General features: G+C 44.2%; 1 protein-coding gene across 2 annotated transcripts; it reads left to right on the top strand.

Annotated features, from left to right (window-relative positions):
- Positions 1-279: 279 nt before the first annotated feature.
- On the top strand, positions 280-24,483 carry ZBTB33 (zinc finger and BTB domain containing 33). Of its 2 annotated transcripts, none has more exons than XM_080991123.1 (2): positions 280-380; positions 16,865-24,483. In XM_080991123.1, exons 1-2 carry the CDS (start codon positions 338-340, stop codon positions 18,886-18,888), a joined length of 2,067 nt encoding a protein of 688 aa, XP_080847249.1. In that variant the 5' UTR covers positions 280-337; the 3' UTR covers positions 18,889-24,483. The 2 variants fall into 2 exon arrangements, with proteins under 2 accessions (XP_080847249.1, XP_080847250.1); XM_080991124.1 differs by lacking the exon at positions 280-380 and adding an exon at positions 9,734-9,852.
- Positions 24,484-25,160: the final 677 nt, after the last annotated feature.

The following is a 25,160-nucleotide window of genomic DNA, read 5'->3' as shown; positions in this document are numbered from 1 at the left end:
TCTTTTCAAACTCCTCCGTCAAGCGTTTGATATCCTATATTGATGGGTCTAAACGACTAGTTTTTTCTATTTTCTGTGGCATTTAAAAAATAAAGACACATACACACACACACTCTCTCTTTTTATATATATAGTTAGCCTCTGTGTGAATGATGCCGTTTATAATATTCACGGGTCAAATATTACGTAGATTACGTTTCTTTACTTTTTATCTCTACGGTCACCCTCTGCATCCGGGCGCAACACCGTATAGCGCTCGTGCTGCTACAAGGTGACTCGCAATGGTTCCTAGAGACGGTTCCTTTGTGCTTGGATGGGTTGCAGCCCCTAAGGAGCGATGGAGGCTGGCGCCATGACCGAGGCGGGAGGCCAAACTCCAGGTGAGAACAACCTTTCCTCGCAGTTCATTGCGCTTCGGAGGTGCGGCTAAGGAGCCGGGCAAGCAACTGAGAAAGGTGGGGAGGGGGGAGGTTTATTAGGGACCATTTGACCCAACCCCTTTGGATAAAAGAAAAAGCGAAGCAAGGTCCTGGCTGGGTTGCCGCGCGCCTTTCTTTTCTGTGGGGTGCAGATACCCTTCCTCCAAATATTGGGGATCATTTTTTTAAAAAAATAGGACTAAGAACTGAAGGGCTTGTTACGTTTTCTGATTCTGGGTAGCAAAATGTAGGAATAAAAATTAGTTCTCTTGGCGTTAAGAACCATCTCAGTACCTGTTATCACACCTACCACATAAGAGTCTCTCAGATATAAACACACACAAACACACAAACAAACATACACACACACAAATCCATACGTTCATAAAACTTTTTATCTCTACAGATTAGTTGAACTGGCAATTCTGTTTTCCCAGCTAAGCTTTACCAGGGCTGAGATCCACAAAACCCATAAAAGAAAACAGTGTTTTGATAGTCAGCATTTTGATACCTATCATATGTGCAGGATAGGTGGCAGATTCATTGTTCATTTTGAAGTTCTGGAATGTGATTCTCAGGATAGGTTGGATCCTAAAAGTTACTAGAGAACATTGTTGGGAAGCTACACAAATACTTCTCTTGTACCCTAAATGTAGACAACATAATTAGGAAGTAGTTTCATAGAACTGTAGAGTTGGAAGGGATCCTGCAGATCATCTAGTCCAACCCCCTTCAATACAGGAATGTGTAGCATATTGGGATTGAACCTGCGACCCTGGTGTAATCAGCTCCATGCTCTAACCCAGTGGTTCCCAATTAGCTAATTACTGAGGGACCCCCTTATTTTTCAAAAGCCAAGCCACAGACCCCCTATTTTCAAAAAGCAATTTTCTGAACAAAATGTGGGGTAGTGCCTAATAAGCAAAGGATTTTAGGTATACTGAAAAACAGGCTAGGGCTGAGCAATATCTGGTTTTCAACATTGTGACACATATTGCTAAACCTTGCGATATTCTGATACCTAAAAATGGGGGTGAGGGAAGGAGCAGTCACATAGATCCAGTGGGTGGGGTGCGTGCAGATCAGGCATGGGGATGAGGGAAGGAGCAGTCATGGAGATCAGAATGGGTTGGGGGGGGGGGGAGAAGAGGAAGCGGAGTCACCTCCACCACATTGTTTGAGGGGGATGGGATGGGGATGGGTGGAGCATCAAGCCCCCTTCAATGGGACAGCCAGCAGTGGCAGCCAGCTAAGATGCACGTCGAGTGGGGCTGCTGCTGCTGCTTTCCTTCTGATTGAGAAAAGCTGCTCTACCTCAGTGCCAGGGAAGATAGTGCCATGGTGCCTTGAAGTAAAGGCGATCAGTTGCTCTGTTTGTCAGCATGAGTGAAAGGCAGCGCCTCACAGTTAGATACCCTGTTTTCCCTCAGTGTGAGGGAAGACTGCAGTGTTATCGGCTGCCTTTGTCTCCCTCAGCATGAGGAAGGCAAGCTCAGATCAGCAGTGTTAAGGGCTAAGTTCATCATGTGGTATCAGCGATGCCTTGAAACTGGCTGCCCTGCTCTCCCTTGCGTGAGGAGCAATATATTGCTGCGCATTGCTGGGTCAAAATTGTTATCGCAACGTGATATCCAAACCGATTTTGGCCAATTTATTGAAAAATCACACAGCACTAAACAGACCATAAAATTTGAGATATTACCATGCAAAAATGACCCAAAATATAGTTTGGGTCCCCGAACTCCCTGGGTGTGTTCTGCAGACCCCCAGGGATCCCCAGATCCCTAATTGGGCGCCACTGCTCTAACCAACAGAGCTTTCCTAGTGCAGTTCAACAAGCGTTCTTCATTATGTGTTTGGGACTAAAGAAATTACAGTGCTTATAACGCTTCTCCCTACGCCTTCCCATTTTGCAAAAGATGAAATATCATTAGCACCTTAGGCAACTGAGAGAAATTTTATTTGAAGCCTGTCTTACAGGAGTAATAATAAAAATGTGAACATTAACTGGGCTGAAGTATAATAGGTAGAGTTATTTGATTCACTTCAGTTAAAGCCTTCTTCTTTGGCAATCACTTGTAGCTGAGTAAGATTGTCTTCCATGAACACGGTTTTAACAGTGAGTCCGTAAGTGACTGTGGAGGCCAATTCTGGATCCACACATCCTTCCACATAGGTTTCTGGGCGGGAGTTGAACATGGTGAGGGTTTGTCAAACGTGCCTTCCTCTTAGCATGTTTTCCCTTTTGTCCTGAATTCAAGTGTCTTCAAAGCCCATTACACCTTTGGTAAAGGCTGTTCTCCAATTGGAGCACTCACAGGCCAGTGTTTCCTAGTTGTCGGTGTTTATACTACTTTTTAAAGATTTGCCTTGAGAGAGTCTTTAAACCTCTTTTGTTGATCACCAGCATTACGCTTTCCATTTTTAAGTTTGGAATAGAGTAGTTGCTTTGGAAGATGATAATCAGGCATCCGAACAACATGACCAGTCCAACGAAGTTGATGTTGAACAATCATTGCTTTGACACTGGCGATCTTTGCTTCTTCCAGTACACTGGCATTAGTTTGTCTGTCTTCACAAGTGAGCTGTAGAATTTTTCATAGACACCATTGATGGAATCTTTCGAGGAGATGGTGTTTATAAGAGGTGCATGTTTCACAAGCATACAGTTGGTAGTACAATAGTAGTGTACAAGCATTTTTGTTTCCCTGCGACTGTCCCGGTCCTCAAACACTCTGCACTTCAATCTGGAGAAAGCTGCACTCGCAGAGCTCAGGTGATGTTGGCTTTTGGCATCAATGTTGGCCCTTGTAGAAAGATAACTGCCCAGGTAGGAGAAGTGATCAACAGTTTCCAACGTTACACCACTGGGTTGGATTTGTGGCACTGCAGAGGGGTTGCTTTGTGCTTGTTGGTGCAGCACTTTGGTTTTTTGGATGTTGAGTGAAAGGCCAAGCTTTTTGTAAGCTTGCGTTTGGAGATGGTTTGGAGGTCATCCTCTAAGCATATTGAAGCTCTATGACAGAAGTTAAGGTAACCTTACTATTTGCTTTCAGCCTACTCAGATTAAAGAGCTTTCTATCTGTTTGATATATGATTTCTACTCCGGTGGGGAGTTTCCTTTCGACAAAGTGTAGGATCATGGCAATGAAAATAATGAATAGAGTTGGGACGATAACACAACCCTGTTTATCACCTGGTCCTAATGTGAATGGTTCACTTTGAGAACCATTGCTGTTGTTGCTGTCATATCATCATGGAGGAGCCAAAGGATGTTCACAAATTTATCTGGGCAGCCAATTTTCAGAAGGAAATGCCACAGGGCAATACAATTTATAGTGTTGAAGGTCTTAGTCAGGTCAGTAAACACCATATACAGGGGCTGGTTTTGTTCTCTGCATTTTTCTTGAAGCTGTTGAGTGGTGAGAATCATGTCCACTGTCCCCCTAGAAGGTCTAAAACCATTTTGGGATTCAGGAAGGGTAGCCTCGGATATTGTTAAGAGATGGTTTGCTAAGATCCTTGCCAGAATTTTGCTGGCCGCAGCTAATAAAGAAATGCCTCAATAGTTTCCACAATCCGTTCTGTCACCTTTTGATCATTTTGGCATCCCTAAAGTCTGCTGGGATCTCCTCTCTCTCCCAGATTTTTTTGATGAGCTTGTGAAGTTGTTGTGTAAGTTCAGTTCCACCCACTTTGAAGATTTCGGCAGGTATCCCATCAGTTCCGCTGGCTTTGTTGTGTTTCATTTGGTTAATAGCTGTACACAGCTCTCCCAGATTTGGCCTTTGAAACCATCGACCCTGACATCCTTCTGGACCGTCTAGAGGAGCTTGGAGCTGGGGGCACTGTTATATAGTGGTTCTGCTCCTTCCTCCTAGGCCGTGTCCAGAAAGTGGTGTTGGGGATTGAGTGTTCAGTCCCTTGGGTTCTCACTTGTGGGGTGCCTCAGGGTTCTGTCCTCTCCTCCATGCTTTTTAACATCTATATGAAGCCGCCGGGAGAAATCATCAGGGTGTTTGGGCTGGGTGTTCATCAGTATGCGGATGATACCCAGCTCTACCTCACCAGTGAAGGCGGTGAATGTCCTGTGTGAGTGTCTGAAGGCTAACAGATTGAGGCTGAATCTTGACAAGACAAAAGTAATGTTTTTGGGGGGACAGGGGTTGGGCAGGTGTGGAGGACTCCCTGGTCCTGAATGGGGTAACTGTGCCCATGAAGGACCATGTGCACAGTCTGGGAGTCATTTTGGACTCACAGCTGTCCATGGAGGCGCAGGTCAGTTCTGTGTCCAGGGCAGCTGCCTACCAGTTCCATCTGGTACGCAGGCTGAGACCCTACCTGCCTGCAGACTGTCTCGCCAGAGTAGTGCATGCTCTAGTTATCTCCCACTTGCACTACTGCAATGCACTCTACTTGGGGCTACCTTTGAAGGTGACCTGGAAACTACAACTAATCCAGAATGTGGCACCAAGACTGCTGACTGGGAGTGGCCGCTGAGTCCATATAACACCGGTCCTGAAAGACCTACCGTATTTTTCGTCCCATAGGACGCTCCGTCCCATAGGACGCACCTAGTTTTTTGGGGGGGAAATAAAGGAAATTTCCCCCCCTTTATTTGCCCCCCAAAACCAGGTCAGGGAAACCGAACCAGGTCGAGGAACAGCGGGATGGCGGCGCTGCGCCTCCCCGCTGTCCCCCGAGCTTGTGGGGCTGGCCGATGTCTGCCCGGCAAGAGGGGCGCTCTGCTTCAGGGCGCCCTGCGCGCCGGGCGGCAGGCTGCTATCCGCAGGGTGGGGAGCCCTGCGGGGAACTCCTGCAGGGCTTCCCACGCTGCGGATGTCTGTCCGGCGCATAGGGCGCTCTGCTTCAGGGCGCCTCTCGCGCCGGGCGGCAGGCTGCTATTCACAGCCTAGACAGCCCTGCGGGACCTCCCGCAGGGCTGCCTAGGCTGCGGATGGGTTCCCGAAGCATGGGGTGCTCTGCTTTCAGCGCACCCGCACTCCGGGAAGCAGGCTGCTATCCGCAGCCTAGACAGCCCTGCAGGAACTCCCGCAGGGCTGCCTAGGCTGCGGATGTCTTCCTGAAGCCTGGAGAGCGCACTGACCCCTCTCGCTCTCCAAGCTTCAGCGAAAGCCTGCATTCGCCCCATAGGACACACCCAGATTTCCCCTTCATTTTTGGAGGGGAAAAAGTGTATCCTATAGGGCGAAAAATACGGTACATTGGCTCCCAGTACGTTTCTCAGCACAATTCAAAGTGTTGGTGCTGACCTTTAAAGCCCTAGATGGCCTTGGCTCAGTATACCTGAAGGAGTGTCTCCACCCCCAAAGTTCACTGAGGTCCAGCTCTGAGGGTGGTTCCCTCCCTGCGAGAAGTGAGATTATAGGGAACCAGGCAGAGGGCCTTCTCAGTAGTGGTGCCCGCCCTGTGGAACGCCCTTCCAATAGTTGTCAAGGAAATAAAAAGCTATCTGACGTTTAGAATACATCTGAAGGCAGCCCTATTTAGGGAAATTTTTAATGTTTAGTGTTTTATCATGTTTTTAATATTCTGTTGGGAGCTGCCCAGAGTGGCTGGGGAAGCCCCACCAGATGGGTGGGGTATAAATAAATAAATTATTTATTTATTTATTTCTATCTCTTTGCCACATCTGAAAAGCCTTCCTTTTCTTGTCAATAAAGTCTCCAATCTTACTGTTATTCTCATCAAACCAGTCCTGGTGTTTCTTGGTTTGGTATCCAATAGTTTGTTCAAATGCTGCAGTAATGGATGTTTTTAGCTTGGTCCAGTATTCCTCAATGTTATCAGGGAACTCCAAATGCAGATGGTCCTTAAGAGTAGTTTGGAAGCAATCTTGAGGGGCTTGAGTGTTCGTTTTGCACCTTGGTTTCCTACCTTGAAGCCTACGTTGTGGTATAATCTTGATAGCCATCGTGGAGTGTATTAATCGGTGATCTGTCCAGCAGTTGTCAGCACTCATCACAGCTCTGGTAAGGAGCACATAACAGCGATCTTCTACTCGGACAATTACATAGTCTAAGAGGTGCCAGTGGTTCGACTGAGGGTGCCTCCATTATGTTTTAAATGTTGTTGTTGTTGAAAGAGTGTGTTGGTAATAACAAGGTTGTGTGCTGCACATATAGTCAAAAGTAAGATTCTGTTCTGGTTGCTGTTGCCAGTTCCTTCTTTCCCAGTAGTCCAAGGCTACAGATCGAAATCTCGCCCAACTTTTGCATTAAAATCACCCAGGAGAATAACTTTATCCTCCTTAGGTGTCTCTGAGAGGATGGTATCCAGCTGAGAGTAAAAAAACTTCTTTAATGCCTTCATTGGCATCCAGTGTTGGTGCATAAGCGCTTAGAATCATAGTCTGATGGTTTATGGTGAGTTTTATTTGAAGGGTTGAAAGTTGCTCATTAATGCTGATAGGGACTTCTGACAAGAGCTTCACAAGCTCTTTTTTTATAGCAAAGCCTGCTCCATGTATTCAATGTTCTTCTTCAGGTAGACCTTTCCAGAAGAAGTGTAGCCTCCTTTCCGTCCTTCAATTGTCCCTCACCAGCTCTTCGAGTTTCTTGAAGCACTGCAATATTGATGTTAAAACGTCGCAGCTCTCTTGCAATGATGGCAGTTCAGCGTTCAGAATGCTCTGTGTTATCCAACAAAGTCCATATATTCCATGTTCCAAAGATCAATTGTCTTTTACGACCCCTGGGTGACCCCACTGTGCAAGGTAATCCAGTCAGGGAAATAGGGACACAGACTATGTTTAGGGCACTTTTTCTAGCCCCTCCCTCTTTTTGGTGGATCCTAAATAGGGCTGCTCAGTCATGGATATAGCTGCCGAGCTGCTCAACTGCCTCATTCCTTGAGTCAGAGTGACTGAATCTGTATCCACCGCCCATGTACTGGTTCATGACTAGGGGCTTCCAGATTTCACAGTCCTGCCCCATTTGCCGATCACCATGGGACTTTTGGGGTTTGGGTTTGGGATGGGTTTTTGGAAGACACCTGTGCATGAATTTGTTTTATGTGTCTAGATCAGTGCACACTGACCAACGTACAGTCTTCGCAGTAAGGCTCTATTGCGATGGCTACTCACGGTAGATTCTTATCTGCTGCAGCCTTCATCTGCCTTCACAGCCGTTGTATCTTCCGCCTGTTCTGCCGTTGAGGACTTCTTGGATCATTCTTGGTCTAGTTCCTCCCTTCTGACCTTACCGTCTTTGGTGACCCTGCTGGGAGTATGAGACTCCCGATGGCTTCGCTCACAAGGGTCTTAGGAATGTGGAAGCCCACTCACCACAAGGTGATGATCCAGCGAGTCACACAATAGGACTCCCTGCTGCCTGACACCATCTTGCCCAGGAAGTGACCTGGGGACTTGTAAAGTTAAAGTAGTATTGGAGTTACAAGAGACTGTGGAAATAACAGGCACTACCACAATTTTTCTCTCTTCGAGGAATTGACTCTGTCTTAAAAGTGAAAAGAGATGTGGGTAGGGAGGAATATTAGAAATACTTACCCAGAAAGAAGGAGAATACACCCACATTCTCTTAACTATTGGAAGGTCCACACTTATTTCCTAGTGGGCAAGCATTCCAAGGGCTGCTCACCAGTTGAGCTTCTCCCAGAAAACAATAGAGAACACTTGCAGATTCTACTGAGAAAGCAGGGTATGAATCCCAGAACTGTGCTAACTGCAAGCGGAGAAAGTACATTAGCAATACAAACAAACTGCAGTCATTTCTATTGAATAGATCGTTGACACCATCAATATACAGGTGGGAATTAAATGACAATAGGTAATTACAATTAAATGACAATAGGTGATTTAAAGGATACTTCTGCTTCTTGTGTTTTTTCTGTTATTGAATCAAGTTCTTTTTTTATATATGTTAGGACCAGTTGCCTAATCTGAAGTGATTAATAAGTGGCTTGCATTGTCAACTTGTAGGCAGCTCATACACTTGTGGATTGACTGGATGTGCATAAATCAACAGTTTCCATGAGTAAAAGCCAAAGCCAAGCTAGGGGCAAGCTGCTTTCTAGGCTGTCTTTATCAAGATTGACAAATGCAGGTCAGGGCATTAGCATAGGTATCTAGCATTTGAAGAGGTTCCTGGGACACCCAGATAGCACTTTGCAGACTTGGTAAGCAAATCTTTATTTTTGCCCCTGCTGAGATTAGCTGCAAAGTATGTTTTTTAAAGAATGTCAGAAGCATTTTACATGCAAGTTGTGTTTTGACTATGCATCATAAAGTGAAGTATGCCCAGCTACCTCCAGTCATTCAGTGGCTGCCTGGAATAAGCTGCTGTTTCCCAGGACATTTGATCAACTTGCTTTTCTTTCTCAGTACAGTACTGGTGAGTTTAACACCAGCACTCTTGACTGAAGTGGGACTTGTATTTGTAGTAGGGTAGTCAGGTGTAGCAGCAGCAGCATAATTCTTTTTATAGCCAAAGTGAACGAGTATTTAAATGCTGATTTTTAATTAGAGTCTGTGGGCTTTGAGGGTAGAGGTGCTGTCTGATTGTGCCTTCCCTTCACCCCCGACCCGAAAAACAACAACCTGGTGCTTGCTGTACTCGGAAGTAAGCTTCAAAGAGACTCCTTCCCAAGTACAGAGCATGCATAGGAGTTCGCAGCATTCTCCTTTTTATGTTTGCACGGAAGCCCCATTCTTTAGTAAGACTGTGTGACTTTCCCTGGGTTCTGGGGCACACGTGGCTTGAGAGCTTGCGATGATGCTCTGATGCCTTTCAGCCACGTGGGCGGCGGCTTTCTAGGACATGGCTCTGTGGTTGCTGAGCCTTAGCCATCCAGCCATCCATCCATCCCTTAATTCTTTTTATTCATGACTTTAATTACTTTTAATTAATGAAATTTCGGCTTTTGGAGTGTTCGAGATGACCGCATTCTGGCAGCTCCATTTTTTAATAATAATAATAATGATAATAATAATTAACTACCCGATCGATCAATTAATTTTTTATTTTTTTAAAAAAAAGACTTGGAGCCGCGCAGAATGTGGTCCTCGTCCCAAAAGCCGAAAGTTGCCGAAGAGCTTTCGGGGTTCCTTTCTGGGGTTCCTCTCTTTCGCCGGAATTTTCCGACAGCAGCCGAGCGCGGCTCTCCCTTCGAACGCGCCCTTTCCGAACGTTGCCGTGCGCGCTCGGGCGAAGTCGCCAAAACCTGCCGAGCGCGCGCGCGTGTTGGCCTCCCGATTCTTGAAACCAGGAGGCGGGGCGGAGGCGGGGCGGGGAGAGGAAGCGGCGCTGGCGCTAGGGAGAGCCCGCAACAGCGGCCCCTGGCGGCGGCGCGGCTAACGGGGAGGCGTCTTGGACGTCTGCGGACGGCGAGTTTTCGCGTGCGCCTGTCTTTGGGGCTGGCGGCTTTGGGCGACGGTGCAAGGAGCGCGGCGGAGGTATCGGGCCCGTATATATCTCTCTTTCTCCCTCTCTCTCCTACCTCCCCAACCCCCACTTACGCGGGGTGCGGGCGGGGTCCCAGGGAAGATTAAGCGCCGGGTGAGGCCGGCAGGAAAAGAAGGCGGCGCGCTCTCCTTTGTGCAAGCCGGTGCCGCCTTGCGCGTGCTTCCCCCACCGCCCCCAGCATGCTGCGGGGAGGGGGCTCAGCGGCTTCCAGCGTTAGCTCAGCTGGAGAAAGAGGGTGGGGGGAGAAGGAGCGGGAGGAGAGGAAGCAGCCCCCTGGGGTGTCCCCTGGGGTGTCCTGGAGAGCCGCTTCCCCTTCCCCGGTTATTTTTTGCGCGCGCCCCCCACCCACTTCACCAACTTGTGCTGAACCCTCAAGTGTGTTGGTTTGCCCCTACTGGGATTCTTCCTTTCCCTTCAGGGATAGAGCACACCCCCCCCCCCGCCGCCGCCGATTTATTTTATTTTTGGAAGCAAAGGGTAAATAACAAATAAGAGGGCAGCCCCCATTGATCAGGGCTTGTCCATACTTCCGTTTGCATCTCCCTGTCCCCCACACCCCCCTGACCGCCATTGAAACACATGGTTTTGTGCTGAATCGGAGCAAATAACAATTGAGTTTTCTGCAGATTGCCGTTTGTTCCAATTCAGCGCCAAAGAACGAGCTTCCCTGGGGGAAGTTGCTGGTTAAAAGGCTTATCCCTAATTCCTCTTGTAAAGGCAATTCGGGTTTTCCCTGGATGGCCATTTGTTCCAATCTATCGCTAAAGAGCAGGTTTGCCCTAGGAAAGAGAGGGACAAATGGGAAACCGCTCAGACATATGCCTAGAATGTGGAAAAGCGCTTGGACCCATGCTTTCTAGGTAGAAGTGTGGACGAGCCCCCTGGTCCAGCTATGTTTGGGGGGGGACAAGGGCCTAGAGAGTATACTTGAGCTGTACAGTAGATGCTTAGTGTAGGGGGACTTGCAGCGTGAGTTGGTCTGCCATGACCCCACCCCACCCAATAGAAGAGCTGCAACTCAACGCGTTGAGCAACTCCAGGTAGGACTGTCTGAAACCCTGGAAAGCCCCTGCCAGCCAGTGTATACGTTACTGGGCTAGATAGACCCATAAGTCTGATTTGGTATAATGCAGCATCCCATGTTCCTAAGGTGCTACAGCACATCCCCTTCCTGAGGTTGCTGTTTGCTTCTTCCCTCCTTGGTGCTCATTGTTTCTTTTCCTCCCAAGTGTCCCCCCCCCCCCCATCTCTGCTTCTGCTCTTTTTCCACCTAGCATCTTCCCCTTGCAGTTGCATCTCACCCCTCACTCACTTCCCCCCACAAATGGCACCTTAAAGCCTCTTCCATTTCACACACTTACAATTTGAATACCATCATTTACACTTGAAAGTGTTTCATAGCAGCCACCCAGAAGTTCTCCTTGCTGCTGCTGCTGCTGCTGCTGTTTGCAGTGGTTCCATCAGCCTTCACTTTGGGACATGTATAAAGCAAAATCGCAAAAGAACTGCATGCACTGATTGTCTCCGGACTCAGTGTGAAGATGAGTGGAGTTGAGCATAGAATATGTGTATGTAGCAATCAAAGATTTCCCAAGGTTTCGGCTTTTCCTATAGAAACTTGTTGCTCCAGTTTGACAAATATATTCTGCATGATAATCCTCTATGCTTCACTCCTAAGAGTTGATGCTTTGTTTACAGGTTCTGTTTCTCCAGCGTTGACCTCACCTGAAACTTTCCCCAGCTATGAAATAAACTGTGGGAAAAGCTTTAGCAGCTGCGTTTTTGTGGGTCATTTTAGATGTCAACACTGGGCATGTGGGAGAAGGGAAGTGTGAGAACCTGTAGCTTCTTAGGCTGATACCTTTGCATCTGAATCACTCTTGTCTATCAGACTGATTTTAAAAGCGTCAGAGCAGGGCCTATAATCTGGTGAACCGGGTTCGTGTCCCCACTCCTCCAAGGGTGACCTTGGGCTAGTCACACTTCTCTCTTAGCCCCACTCACCTCATTGAGTGTTTGTTGTGGGGAGGAAGGGAAAGGAGAATGTTAGCTGCTTTGAGACTCCTTCAACTAGTGATAAAGCGGGATATCAAATCCAAACTCCTCTTCTTCCTATTCTTGGCTTCTTTGACAATATACCAGATGTTAATCTCTCTGGAAAGCGTCTTATATGTGTTCTATTACGTTGCTGTCCCAGTTGCCCCCACCCCATAACTCAGAGCAGGTTACAGAAAACCAGACCACTTGTAACACTTTAAAAGGCCCTTGGAAGTTAAGGCATTAAAATCTCTGCTAATGCCCACTTCATTTCTTTTTTGGAAGGAACGCCAACTCACCTCTTGCACCCATTTTGCAGCTGCGTTCATGTTTTCAGCCTGGCTCCCCACAACCAAAGTTCAATCCAACAAATGCACAGTCCAGGTGAAACAGACTGAGCGGAGAAAGCTTTTGACAATATCTCTTGGAGTTTTATGAAGAAGAACCTACAGGGGATGGGGGTAGGCCAAGGTTTTGAAAACGGTATAAGTGCAATTTATTCAGAACAAAAGGCTAAACTAATTGTAAATAATGTGGTGACGGAAGAATTTAGGATAGAAAAAGGGACAAGACAAGGTTGCCCAATTTCTCCATTGCTTTTTATATCGGTCCTGGAGGTTCTGCTGAACATGATTAGAAGGTTAAAGGTATACAGGTCAGAGCCAAACAGTACAAATTGAGAGCATTTGCAGATGACTTAGTATTGACGTTACAGGAGCCAGAATCTAGTACCAAAAGAGTTTTAGCACTGATTCAAGAATTTGGTCAAGTTGCAGGATTTAAGTTGAATAAGTTAAAGACCAAGGTTTTAGAGAAAAATTTAACACCAATGGAGAGAGAGAGGTTTCAGAATGAGACAGGTTTAACAGTGGTTAAGAAAGTTAAAAACTTGGGGATTAACATGACAGCAAAAAATGGGAATTTATTTAAAGACAATTATGAAAAATGCTGGGCTGAAGTGAAAAAAGATTTAGAAATTTGGTCAAATTTGAAGCTTTCACTGCTGGGCCGCATTGCTGCGGTAAAAATGAATGTATTGCCTAGAATGTTGTTTTTGTTTCAAACACTGCAATTTGTGGACAAAATGGACTGTTTCAAGAGGTGGCAGAGAGATATTTCTAAATTTGTCTGGCAGGACAAGAAGCCTAGAATAAAATTTAAAATATTAACAGATGCAAAGGAACGAGGTGGATTTGCCCTGCCAGACTTTAAACTTTCCTATGAATCAGCAGCTTTTTGCTGGTTGAAAGAATGGTTGCTTCTTGAAAACACTGACATTTTGGATCTAGAATGCTTCAACAATGTATTTGGATGGCATGCATATCTGTGGTATGATAAGGTCAAAGCACATAAAGCATTTAAAAATCACATTGTCAGGAAAGCATTGTTTAATGTCTGGATAAGATACAAGGACTTATTAGAAAATAAAACTCCAAGGTGGTTGTCACCGATGGAAGCAAAAGCTCTGAAAAAGCTCAATATGGAGGCCAAATGGCCGAAATACTGGGAAATTTTGGAACAAGACGGAGATAGACTGAAATTGCAGAGTTTTGAGAAATTAAAAAACAAAGTGCGAGATTGGCTTCATTATTGTCAGATAATGGAGGCATATAAGTTGGATAAGAAAATTGGTTTCCAGGTGGAAAAATCAAAATTAGAAACAGAACCATTAGAATCCAAAACTAAGATTTTGTCAAAGATGTATAACTTGCTGTTGAAATGGAATACTCAGGATGAAATGGTGAAATCTGCTATGATTAAATGGGCACAAGATGTTGGACATAACATAATGATGGCTGACTGGGAACAGTTATGGACCACAGGTATGAAGTTTACGGCATGTAATGCCTTAAGAGAGAATATTATGAAAATGATATACAGGTGGTACATGACCCCAGTCAAGCTTGCAAAAATTTATCATTTGCCCGATAACAAATGTTGGAAATGTAAAGAAACTGAAGGTACATTCTTTCACCTTTGGTGGACGTGCCCAAGGATTAAGGCTTTCTGGGAAATGATATACAATGAACTGAAAAAGGTATTTAAATATACCTTCTTGAAAAAACCAGAGGCCTTTCTCCTAGGCATAGTCGGTCAATTAGTGCCAAAGAAGGATAGAACTTTTTTCATGTATGCCACAACAGCAGCAAGAATACTCATTGCAAAGTATTGGAAGACACAAGATCTACCCACTCTGGAAGAATGGCAGATGAAGTTGATGGACTATATGGAACTGGCAGAAATGACTGGCAGAATCCGAGACCAGGGAGAAGAGTCGGTGGAAGAAGATTGGAAGAAGTTCAAAGATTATCTACAGAAATATTGTAAAATTAATGAATGTTAGAATGATGTTGGATAGAAATTAACTGGTTTCCAGCTTTAATGCTTTAAGGGAATATGAAAAATGGGTTGTTAAGAGGTAAAAATCTATCGTTACTATTTTAAGACCAAAGATTAGGACAAATAAAGAGGGTAAGGATTTGCTGAACCAACAAACTGAACTGGAATACAAAAAAGGGAGGTATGAGGAGGTCCGGGAAACAAGCTAAGGAGAAATAAGCAATGGAAAAATTGAGTGGTTTTTAATAATTTTTATTTTGTATTTCCTTTTCCTTTTTCATTTTTTATTTAAAAAAATCTTAATAAATATCTTATTAAAAAAAAAAAGAAACAGACTGAGACTGAGGGTTCCGCACACTGGTTGCTTTCTAAGAGTGCTATTGCAGGGTGACTACCACTTCTAATCTCAATTTGTAGGCTAAGCCAGGTTTGGTTTTTGGAACTTGTGAGTCCACCTCCCAGCGGGCAACAAGTACCACTGTTCTGTCCCTACCATTATTAGGCAGAGAGAGGTAGCTGGTTTTGGGTTATTCATTTTGATATTTAATTTATTATTATTATATTTGGGTTGGGGACGGTTTCCTGCTAAGGCAAGTGAGAAATACTTGTGCTTTTTTTCTGCTCCAGGTGCCAAAGTGATTGGCATTGGGTACTACACACCTCTGCTTGGAGGGGTGGGTGCTGTTTCAATTAGGGTAGGAGTAACTGAGCCAACTTGGCAAAGTGAGCTTGATTTCCAGGTGATGTTAGCCCTGAACTGAGTCTCCAAGGGGGAACCTCAAAACTCTGTTCTGCCCTTCCCTCTGCAGGCAATGGAAGCTTCAGTCTGGTTATCCCTTTTTACATGTGCAGCACAGGGTGAGAGGGAGCTGGTCTACAGCTCTCTTTGCCATTGATGGTGGTAGTGGCTGTGGTGGAGCTAGATTTAGTCCTGAAAGTGGGCCTTTCCCAGGCTTCACGCTCTCACATGTTCTCCTCCCACATATCCAGTCTATAGTCCCTTTAAGTAGTTTTTTAAAAAATATATATAAAAAAGCAAGGATATGTCTCAGCATGCCTATACTATTTAACCAAGCTGGCTTCTCAATCTGTAGGATCTTACAAGCACTGAATTTCTGACTTCACTCTCAATCTCTTTCGTACAGGACAGGAGCTGTCTGCACTTTAATTATTCTAATATACAACGTTGTCTCATTGGGCCCATGCTAGAAAGCACAGGTCCAAGCAGCTTCAGCTGTAGGTCGGAACAAATGGCAGGTAACATATGAGGAAAAGCCAGATTGTCATTTGTTCTGACTGATCGCTAAAGAGCAGTTTCCCCCCAGGGTAAAAGCAGCTGCACAAGAAGAAGGTTGGATAAGCTCTTTTCTTTAAGGATGCAGTAGGGAACTGGGCTCCCATGTCTTTAACAGTTGCCCAAGACTGAGAATCACAACAGCTGCAACTTTTCTCACCAGTTATGGGAAAGGTGCAATTGTTAAGATGCTCCTTTCACCTTGTACTTAAAGGCTTGGGAGCTCAGTGACTTGTTTGCTGTGACAACGTGACTAACAATGTATGTGTAAGGTAGTAGCCCTCGGTTGTGTAACAATATTTAAATGCCCCCTTGCATTTTCTTTGCTTCAGTTAACAGTATTCTTTAAAAATATTTTTATTTTTCCTCTTAATTAGGAGAATGAGAGATGCATTTATCCTCAAAGAGGCTGATATAATATAATCAGTCTTCTTTATGTATTGGATTTGCACAGATGTTTGGCATTTGAGGTTTGTAAATGTTTATCGTTTTTCTGCAAAACAGTTCTAGGAAAAGCGTTGTCACTGACAGCGTTGCTTAGATATTTTTCAAAGCTGCTTTTCCGTCAACCAAGAGGCTTCAGCCGTATAACATTTGGCTTTATTTGAAGGGAAACAGTATTTCGTTTGGGACATTAATAAATGATTTGGTTTTTTAAGCACAGCTTTTCTGTCTGATAGTATCTGGAACTGAACCCAGTCTTTGTACACACACTCTCTTGGATGATTCCCCCCTCAGTAACACATGCAACTTTAAACACATTATGCAAAAATAAGGGCCATTATTGTTAAGAGAATTTACTTTTAAAATAAGTACAGTCATAACTCGGGTTGAATATGCTTCAGGATGAGCGCTTTCGGGTTGCGCTCTGCGGTGACCCGGAAGTAACGGAGCCTGTTACTTCCGGGTTTCACCGCTCATGCATGCGCAGACGGTCAAAATAATGTCATGCACATGCACGGAAGCGGCGAATCGTGGCACTCGCAGATGTGGGTTGCGTTCGCTTAAGGATGCAAACGGGGTTCCAGAACGGATCCCGTTCGCATCCTGAGGTACCACTGTAGTTTAAGATTGTAGCCAAGGTTATTGGGAAATGTAGTAGTAAATATTCTTAATGCTTTCCGTTTTGAGGAACTCTGAGTTGTTCCTTAATACATGGCTTCCAAGCAAGATAATCTCATAAGTCAAATTCATTAACATTCCAACTTAAAAGCTTTCATTCTGGTTCAAGATGCTGCTACTGAACATTCAAGATGATATTTGGGGCGCAGAGTATAAGCATCTCCTTCTGTAGCAGATACATATGAACACACTTCTCTTTCTCATTGTAGGAATGGAGACCCGGAAGCTAATCACCGCAACAGACAACCAGTACTCTGGCATGTTGTTAAAGGCTTTGGACGAACAGCGAGGACATGGACTTTTCTGTGATGTTACCATCATTGTGGAGGACCGGAAATTTCGAGCCCACAGAAATGTCCTTTCAGCCTCCAGCACTTACTTCCACCAGCTTTTCGCGCTTGCAGGTCAAGTGGTTGAACTGAACTTCATCAGAGCAGAGATTTTTGCAGAAATTCTCAATTACATTTACAGCTCCAAAATAGTCCGGGTGAGATCGGACTTGCTCGATGAGTTAATTAAATCAGGGCAGTTGCTGGGAGTTAAATTCCTTGCTGATTTGGGTGGTCCTTTGCAGCAGGTGAAAAGTATGTCAGGAAGTGTCAAGCCTGGCGCTTCAGAATGGCCCGACTCTGAAACTAATGGCCTCGAAGTACAGAAACCTCCAACACCAGCTGGGGGCCAAAATCTAATTGATGAGAAGCCCGCTGTAACGGTCTCGTTGCATGGGGAAGCGTGTGATTCTGCAAAGATTACCATTAGTGATTCTGACGATGACGACGTCATTTTCTGCTCCGAGCTTGTGCCTCCAAAGGACTGTCCCCTGGAGCCTACTGTAGTAGCACAGAGCCAGCCTTGCCTAAATCCTGTGGGGGTTCCTGACCAAATAAATTGTACCAGCAGTTCCCCGCCTCAGTCAGCTACAGCAACAGCTCCGAGGCTTGACTCATGCCCTGGCCAGTCAAATCCAATTGAAAACCAAGTACCTGCTGAGCCGTTTGTCCCCTCGGTTCCAAAACCTGCGGCTTCAAATATGCTTGTGTTAAATAGGCCGCAGATTGGAGCTTTGCCGAATGCTGGCTCATCGCATGAAATAGAGGTATCTCCTATCCCCGAAGAGAATCAGCAGCCATCTATTAACGACTCCTTAACTGACATGGAGACCAATGCCATTGATGAAGAAGAGGATGAGGATGAGGATGTTGAAGATGACGACGACATCCTCGGTTCGTCCAGCCCAGGGTCAGCAAGCAGCAGTTCTTTGGTCCAGCAGCCCACCACCCCTAAACCAGCCGCTGCACCTGATGCCACAGGAGTACAGAAGAAGCACAGTCCTAGCTTTCCCCAAGAAGCAGTCTCCCAACCCAGAAAGTTCAAAAAGAAAGTTTCTGATGTTCCTCCCGGGAGCAACAAGGACGCTCCAGCGGGCTCTGTGCCAAAGCACGTAACGGAAGGCCAGAAGACCATCACTTTAGATAAAGCTACTGAGATAGAAGGCTTGTCGACAGGTTGCAAGGTTTATGCAAACATCGGTGAAGATACCTATGATATCGTAATTCCTGTGAAAGATGAGGCTGATGGAGAAGTGCAGTTGGATGACATGCCCAGAACATCAGGGGACGATTCTACAAACAGGAAGCGCCTCAAAGTAAAGCATGATGATCACTACGAGCTCATAATGGATGGCAAGGTCTACTACATCTGCATTGTGTGCAGGAGGTCTTACGTTTGTCTTACAAGTTTGCGGAGACACTTCAACGTGCATTCTTGGGAGAAGAAGTATCCATGTCGCTATTGCGAGAAGGTTTTTCCTCTTGCGGAGTACCGCACCAAGCATGAAATTCACCACACCGGGGAGCGGCGGTACCAGTGCTTGGCATGTGGCCAGTGTTTCATCAACTATCAGGTCATGGCCACACATGTAAGATCGGTTCACAGCCAGGATCCTTCTGGCGAGCCCAAGCTATATCGCTTGCATCCCTGTCAGTCTCTGCAGATCAGAAATTATGCATATATTTCAGGTAGTTCCAGCAATATACCTATGGTAAATGACAATGCTCTTGTTTATCCTGTTGACCCTGCAAAAGAAGCCCCTCAAGAACCAGCCCCTAACCCTTCAGCAAAGCCAATGACCTGGGATGATATCTTTGTTCCACAGGGAAGTGAATCACTATTCAAACAAAATCCATCGGATGGCAGTACTGAATTTGAGTTTGTTATACCGGAATCTTACTGAATCTTCTCTCTGATCGAAATAGAAATATAGATATATATATATATAGTTATAGATATATATAAAGAAAAACTTCTTTAAATGGGCTGCTTGAAAAAAGTTGTAGGACATCTCATGTTATGTAACAAGTCAGTGTGTTTAATGCCTAGCCAACAAAATGTAGTATGTTAAGACTAGAATGCCTATAAGTTTCAGAGATGCTTGTGAAAGAAAATTGGTCAGGGAAAGAAAAACGCTTCACTTGAATATGGGAAAAGGCACTTGAGAAGCTAGGTGTTAAATGTGTTTGGTTCATTATCATGGATCGAAATCTGGTGAAATAATTGTTTGAAAAGGTGTGGCTTCTTTACAATAAAGGTAACTCACAACTTATGCATTTATAACCCACGCGCATTCAGCTTCATGTGTTTGGCAAAATTTTTTTTTTTAAAATTAAACAGGGGGCAGATGTCCAGGACTGTGACAATCCCTCCTGCCATTGAACCCAGTGTGCTTTGACCAAACATGACTTTGGCATTAGGTACAATCCCTTCAACATAATCCCCACGTAAGTTGAGAGTCTTTTGTAATGAGAAATGACCCCGATAACTTGTAGAATAATAGGAACATTTCTTGCCTCTTGAACCACTTATTATGTAATCCCTTCTTTCATGCTAGCACTTTAAAACTGATTTTTTTTTTTATTGTTTGAGACTACATAAAGGCAGTCTGGATAGGTTTCCTGATTATAGCTTAGTTCTTTTTTTATAGTAGAAATCATTGCACTCCTTTTAACAATGAAAAATACAGTGTTGTTGTGGGAGGGTATGTGAAGGGCCACTCATCCTGTCCATAAATCAAATTATTTTCTAAGTGGCATCCCAAATCTGTTCTGCTCCAAAATAGCCATTCTGCCTTCACAAAAATTGCTCATAATGTAAGCTTGTTATCTTGGAGGAGAAAAGATGCTGTTTGTTTGAAGAAGCCTAAACAAGTTTTATTTATATTTGGTAATTAAAAAGATGCAGTGGCTGGACCATTGTGTTCTATCCTTCAACACAGGAGGGGCTTTGTCAGCAAAATTGTCCAGTGACATTGCCCTTCTTCAGTCTGCCCACATTTTCTACCCTCCAATATCAAGGAATTATGTCAGACCCTCCTTTTGCTGAAATCATGTTGGTGGTTTGGATTAAGCTGCCGTTTTCCATTTAGCTTACCATGGGAAAAGGTGGCGACAGATATAACTGTATAGGTGGGTTTTTGTTTTTGTTTTTGTTTTTGTTTTTGTTTTGTGCTGAAGGGTGTGGAAGCTGTTTCCCAAAGTTACGCTTCAAATGATGTACAATACGCTCACAACTTACATTTAACTAGCGTGCATTCAACTTTATGTGCTTGGCAAAACATTTTTTTAAAGGGGGCAGAAAGGAGGAGAGTGTTCAGGGGTAAAAAAGACTGGCAATCCCAGCTGCTATTGCACCCAATGTGCTTTGACTCTCCCCAGAACATAACCCCCGTGTAAGTTGCGGGCTTACTGTCATTTTTTCCATAATTGAACTTATTTATAGCTTTTCATGAACTTAGTTAGTTTGACTTCATTTCAAGGTAACTGTCAGGTTAGTTAGGAGTTCTGATAAGGATTTAACATCTCATATACATTCACTGGCAGGGGTGTGTCATGTCTCAGACATTGTGCCTGTTTACTCCCCCCCTTGCACAATGTAACACATTTTTTTAAAATGCTGTGGTTATGGTGAAAGTCCATCTTGAGTGGGGGGGGGGGGAGCTTGTCCCAAGTAAACTGGTCAGCAGTCATGTAGTCTGTTGCTTTACATTGAATGACGCCCTAAATTTTTGTAAATTACGCGGGGTTGTAGGGGGTGTGTGGAGACGTTATAGAAGACGGGAAAGGATTGTGATGAATAGAAGTAGCTAGAAATCAGTGGTATGTCATTAAAATCTCTTCTTCCCACCACTTTAGAATTCCCTCTTCCCATGTTTTGTGAAATAAACATTTCATTTTAAACGCAACCACCTCTGGACCTTAATTGTAAGAACATAAGAATATCCTGCTAGATCGTGCCAATGGCCCATCTAGTCCTGTGGCCTGTGGTAAACCAGAAAGCAAAACATGAGCACAAGATCACTCTTCCCTTCTATGGTTTCCAGCACAGCTATTTGGAACCATTGCTGCCTCCAACTGTGGAAGTAGAGCATATAGCCATCATGGCAAGTAGCCATTAATAGCCCTCTCCTTTAGGTATTTGTCTAATACTCTTAAAGCCATCCAAGTTGTTGGCCATCACTGCTTCCTGGGGAAACTAGTTCCATAGTTTGATTATGTGCTGCATGGAGAAATATTGAATCTTCCAACATTCAGCTTCATTGGATGTCCATGAGAGGGGGAGAATTTTTTAAAAATCCACTTCCACCACTATTTTATAAACTTTTATCATCTTGCCTCTTCCTAGCCTTTTCTCTAAACTAAAAAGTCTGTAATCTTTCCTCTAAGGAGCGTCACCCCCATTTTTCATGGCTGTTGCACCACTGGTTTGACGTCTTAACGAAGCCCTCTGCCATGACCTCCCCCCAAGGTCTTGCTCCTGGTCCTTCATCTTTAGATTTTAATCCCTTGATTAAAAAAATATATATCTACTTTTATGGCAAGAAAGTAAGGTCTGTTGAAATGTGATAAGCTATGACAAAAAGGATGTTGGAAATCTGTGTTTGCAGTAATGGGCAAAGGTCCTTTGTTATCTAGACTGAGAATACATTTTGTTTATGGGGGAGGGATTAAAAAGAAAATATTTACATAAATCATGTTTTAAAGTGAGTGGTTCATATTTAAATCTGTGATTTGTGGTGGTGATGATAATGATAATTTTAATCACTAGTTGAAATTGCTGTCTTCCTTCTGGTACAGGAGGCATGCTTCCAAGTTTCTCTAAAATTTTAGGAGTGAACCAGATCCCTGTTAAAGAGAAAATATTAGTAGTTCTTAGCAAAAGAAAAGTTGCTTTGTGCTAAGTAAAAATTGCTCACTATTCCTTCAAATGATAGGTTTTGTGCATCTTATAGGAGATGCTAGTTATGGAGTTAAACAACCTACACTTCCCAGAGAATACTAGTGGCAGCGCAGAGGAAGGAGTACAGAAATAAACCATGATACATAGCTGAGAATAATAAAGGCCACAACTTTATTGATTGATTACAGCGAATAGGTTTAGTGTAGGCCTAGGGCATGGATCAAAAGACTGAACAGCCTGAGTGCTGGTGGATACTCATACAACCAATAGGGGATTGTCCAAGGTCAGGGTCCCCTATAGCATGTACAGCTTTGAAGCAAACATGGACAACCTGGTAGGGGGTGCTGTGACCCTTCAGCCCCCAAACTGGGCTTCTGGACTGGGAGCACCACCCTTCCAAGTTCCCTTAAGGGGAACTCCCCCTGAAATGGGTCCAGGTGCCCCTTCTCACTTCCTTTCTTAGATTCCAGACCCAATGCCTTTGCTGCCACCAAAGGAAAGATGAGGGCAAATGGAGGGTGCCTCTCCTTTTAACACCCCCCTGCCTGAGAAAGGGAGTCTTATTCCAGTCCCAGGTTGGGCAACAGATTCCTGCATTGCAGGGGGTTGGACTAGATGACCCTCATCCCTTCCAACTCGCAGCTCTGTCCCTGTCCTACACTGCGCCACTGCAGATCTAGGCTCCCTGGTAATTTCAGGAGAACCGGGACATAATGATAGCATTGCTGAAACCTTTTAAAACTTAAAGGGATCGTATCCTACTCAGAGTAGGCTGATTGAAATTAATGAACCCAAGTTGTTGACGCCCATTATTTTCAGTGGTTCTACTCTTGAGTATGACTTCATGTTGGATACAGCCCCAAATCACGCCTATAGAAAGGCATCTTTTTCTTTTTTCTTTTGATTAAGCGTAAAAGAAAACTGGACAATAGGGTTCCAAGCTGTATGTTTTTGGTAGAAGAATCATACATGCAGGCATCTCAGGTTCCTTGCTTTTCCTAGGAAGAAAGTTTCAGTATCCAAAGTTGAAAAGTCCGTATAAAGTGTGTTTATATTTTTGAAATCCTCTGCTTTTAGTAATTATGGGTTGGAGATGACGCTGTACCCGTTCTGTACCTTCAGCCATTTTTGTGACACCCTATCGTTTCGATATTAAAGCACCTGACTTTTGCTTTTTGTAGGGTTAAAAAGAAACACCTTTGGTTTCTATCCTCACTTATCACCTTTCTGTAAATATTAGCATGTTGACTGTGGGGAGGAAGGTTACTGTAACCTAAAAATGTGTTTGTACAGAAGAGCTAGATATTAACCAGAAACCCCATAGCAAATCTGTACTCAAGGTTAAAATAATAGTGGTTTATTGACACCATTCCAAACGTGTCCTGCTTGGAACCAAGTGCCCTTGATTTTGGTTGAACTTGTTTCAGGCGAGTTCTGCTGCGTCCATCTTGCATGTTACCCAGAATAAGGTGGCACACTTCTGGAAGTACCACATCAGTCTGCATTCGTGTTTTTCGAGTGCTTTTCCCATCACCTTGCATGCAGCAAGGGAGAACAGTTCAGCATATCCCTCTTCTTGCAAGTTTAATGCATGACACCTGACCATAGCTGCCAACCTTCCCCTTTTTTGCTGGAAATTCCCTTATTCCAGCGCCGTTTCCTGCTGCTTCCCGCTGCTATCCCGTAGACTGTCCCCGGGACAGGTGAGGCTGCTGATCCCTTATTTCCGAGGCTGCTGATCCTTTATTTTCAAATCTGAAAGTTGACAGCTATGATCCCGGATTGTTAGATATCCCGTAGACTGTCCCCGGGACAGGTGAGGCTGCTGATCCCTTATTTCCGAGGCTGCTGATCCTTTATTTTCAAATCTGAAAGTTGACAGCTATGCACCTGACCTACCTGCAGACTGAGGTGGTACAGTCTTTGATTCTGCCATGACCTTTCTGTATACAGTTGTACCTCGGTTTACAAACTTAATCCGTTCTGGAAGTCCGTTCTTAACGGAAACCGTTCTTAAACCGTGGCGTGCTTTCCCTAATTAGGCTTTCCGCTGCTGGAGCCCTTCCACCGTTCGGATTCCGTTCTTAGACCGAGGTAAAGTTCGCAGTTTTGCGGAGTTCGTAAGCCGAATAGTTTGTAAACAGGGCTGTTCTTAAACTGAGGTGCCACTGTAATGTATACAAGCAACCCTTAACTCCAAGTAAGTGGTATTGCGAGGGTGAGGTGGGTAGGAGAGTGTTAAGTTCTCCTTAATGATTTCTTTTCATAATCCATATCATGACATTCCAGTATGAAATTAAAACATGTAAGCAGGGGGAATATCAGTGCATTGCGTATTTATTTCCTACTAAAGCATAGAACTTTTTTTAAGGGGTGGGGGCCGTGGTTTATTCCATACTGGTTTCTACTGAGCTTTATCCTTTTTAAAAAATAATATTGAATCAATACAGTACTGTAATGTATATAATTTGTACAGTTTTTTTCCTTAACATACTTTTTTGGGAATTGTGTTTTGCTTTTCATTAACCAATACTTGACCTTTAGTTCTTAGAGCTTTGTATGGCAAAAAAATAAAAAGCTATTAATTTTCCCAATGCGCAAACAGTTTATTATTGAGAGAAAAAAACAAAAACAGTTGTTTCTGGGATTGCTGTTCATGGATGGCATTTGCTGCTGCCTAGTTTTTGAAAGTCAGATTTGGATTCCTTTGCAGGCGTAAACTGAAGGAAAGAGGCGATTAATCTGAATAGGGACAATGACAAGTCTGTCGGGTCCAATGTTAGGTCCAGAAGCGGTTTAGTCATGCTGGCCAAATGACATGGAAATCTGTGGACAAACGCTGGCTCCCTTGGCCTGAAAGCGAGATGAGCGCTACACCCCTAAGTCGCCTTTGACTGGACTTAACCCTCCAGGGGTCCTTTACCTTTATTTACCAATGAAAAACCACTGTTTTAGCTCATTTGTGTAGTATGTCTCAAAATCTAATTGGTTTTGCTGCTGTTGTTTTTTTTAAAATATTATTTATTCAGACTACTTTAACCCTGCAATTTAGCAAAACAACAACAGAAATTATCCCAGAGCGCTTTACATAAGCTTATCAAAAAGCTTGCATTCTAGAAGACATAAGGGGGGGGGGAGGGGAGCAAACAAGCACAATTCTTAAACAGGAATTTTAAAAACCAGCTGGGATTAAAACAATTCAGGGAGAAAAGGCAATGGAATGGCTCTACTTTGCATCTCTTTATTTGCTGTTGCCTGATGCCAAATGAGGAA

The sequence above is a fragment of the Podarcis pityusensis genome (genome assembly GCF_964106645.2).
Source record: "Podarcis pityusensis genome assembly, chromosome: Z".
NCBI classification, from domain to species: Eukaryota; Metazoa; Chordata; class Lepidosauria; order Squamata; family Lacertidae; genus Podarcis; species Podarcis pityusensis.
Note: the sequence above shows the minus strand (reverse complement) of the source record. Positions and strands in the feature narration are given on the sequence as shown.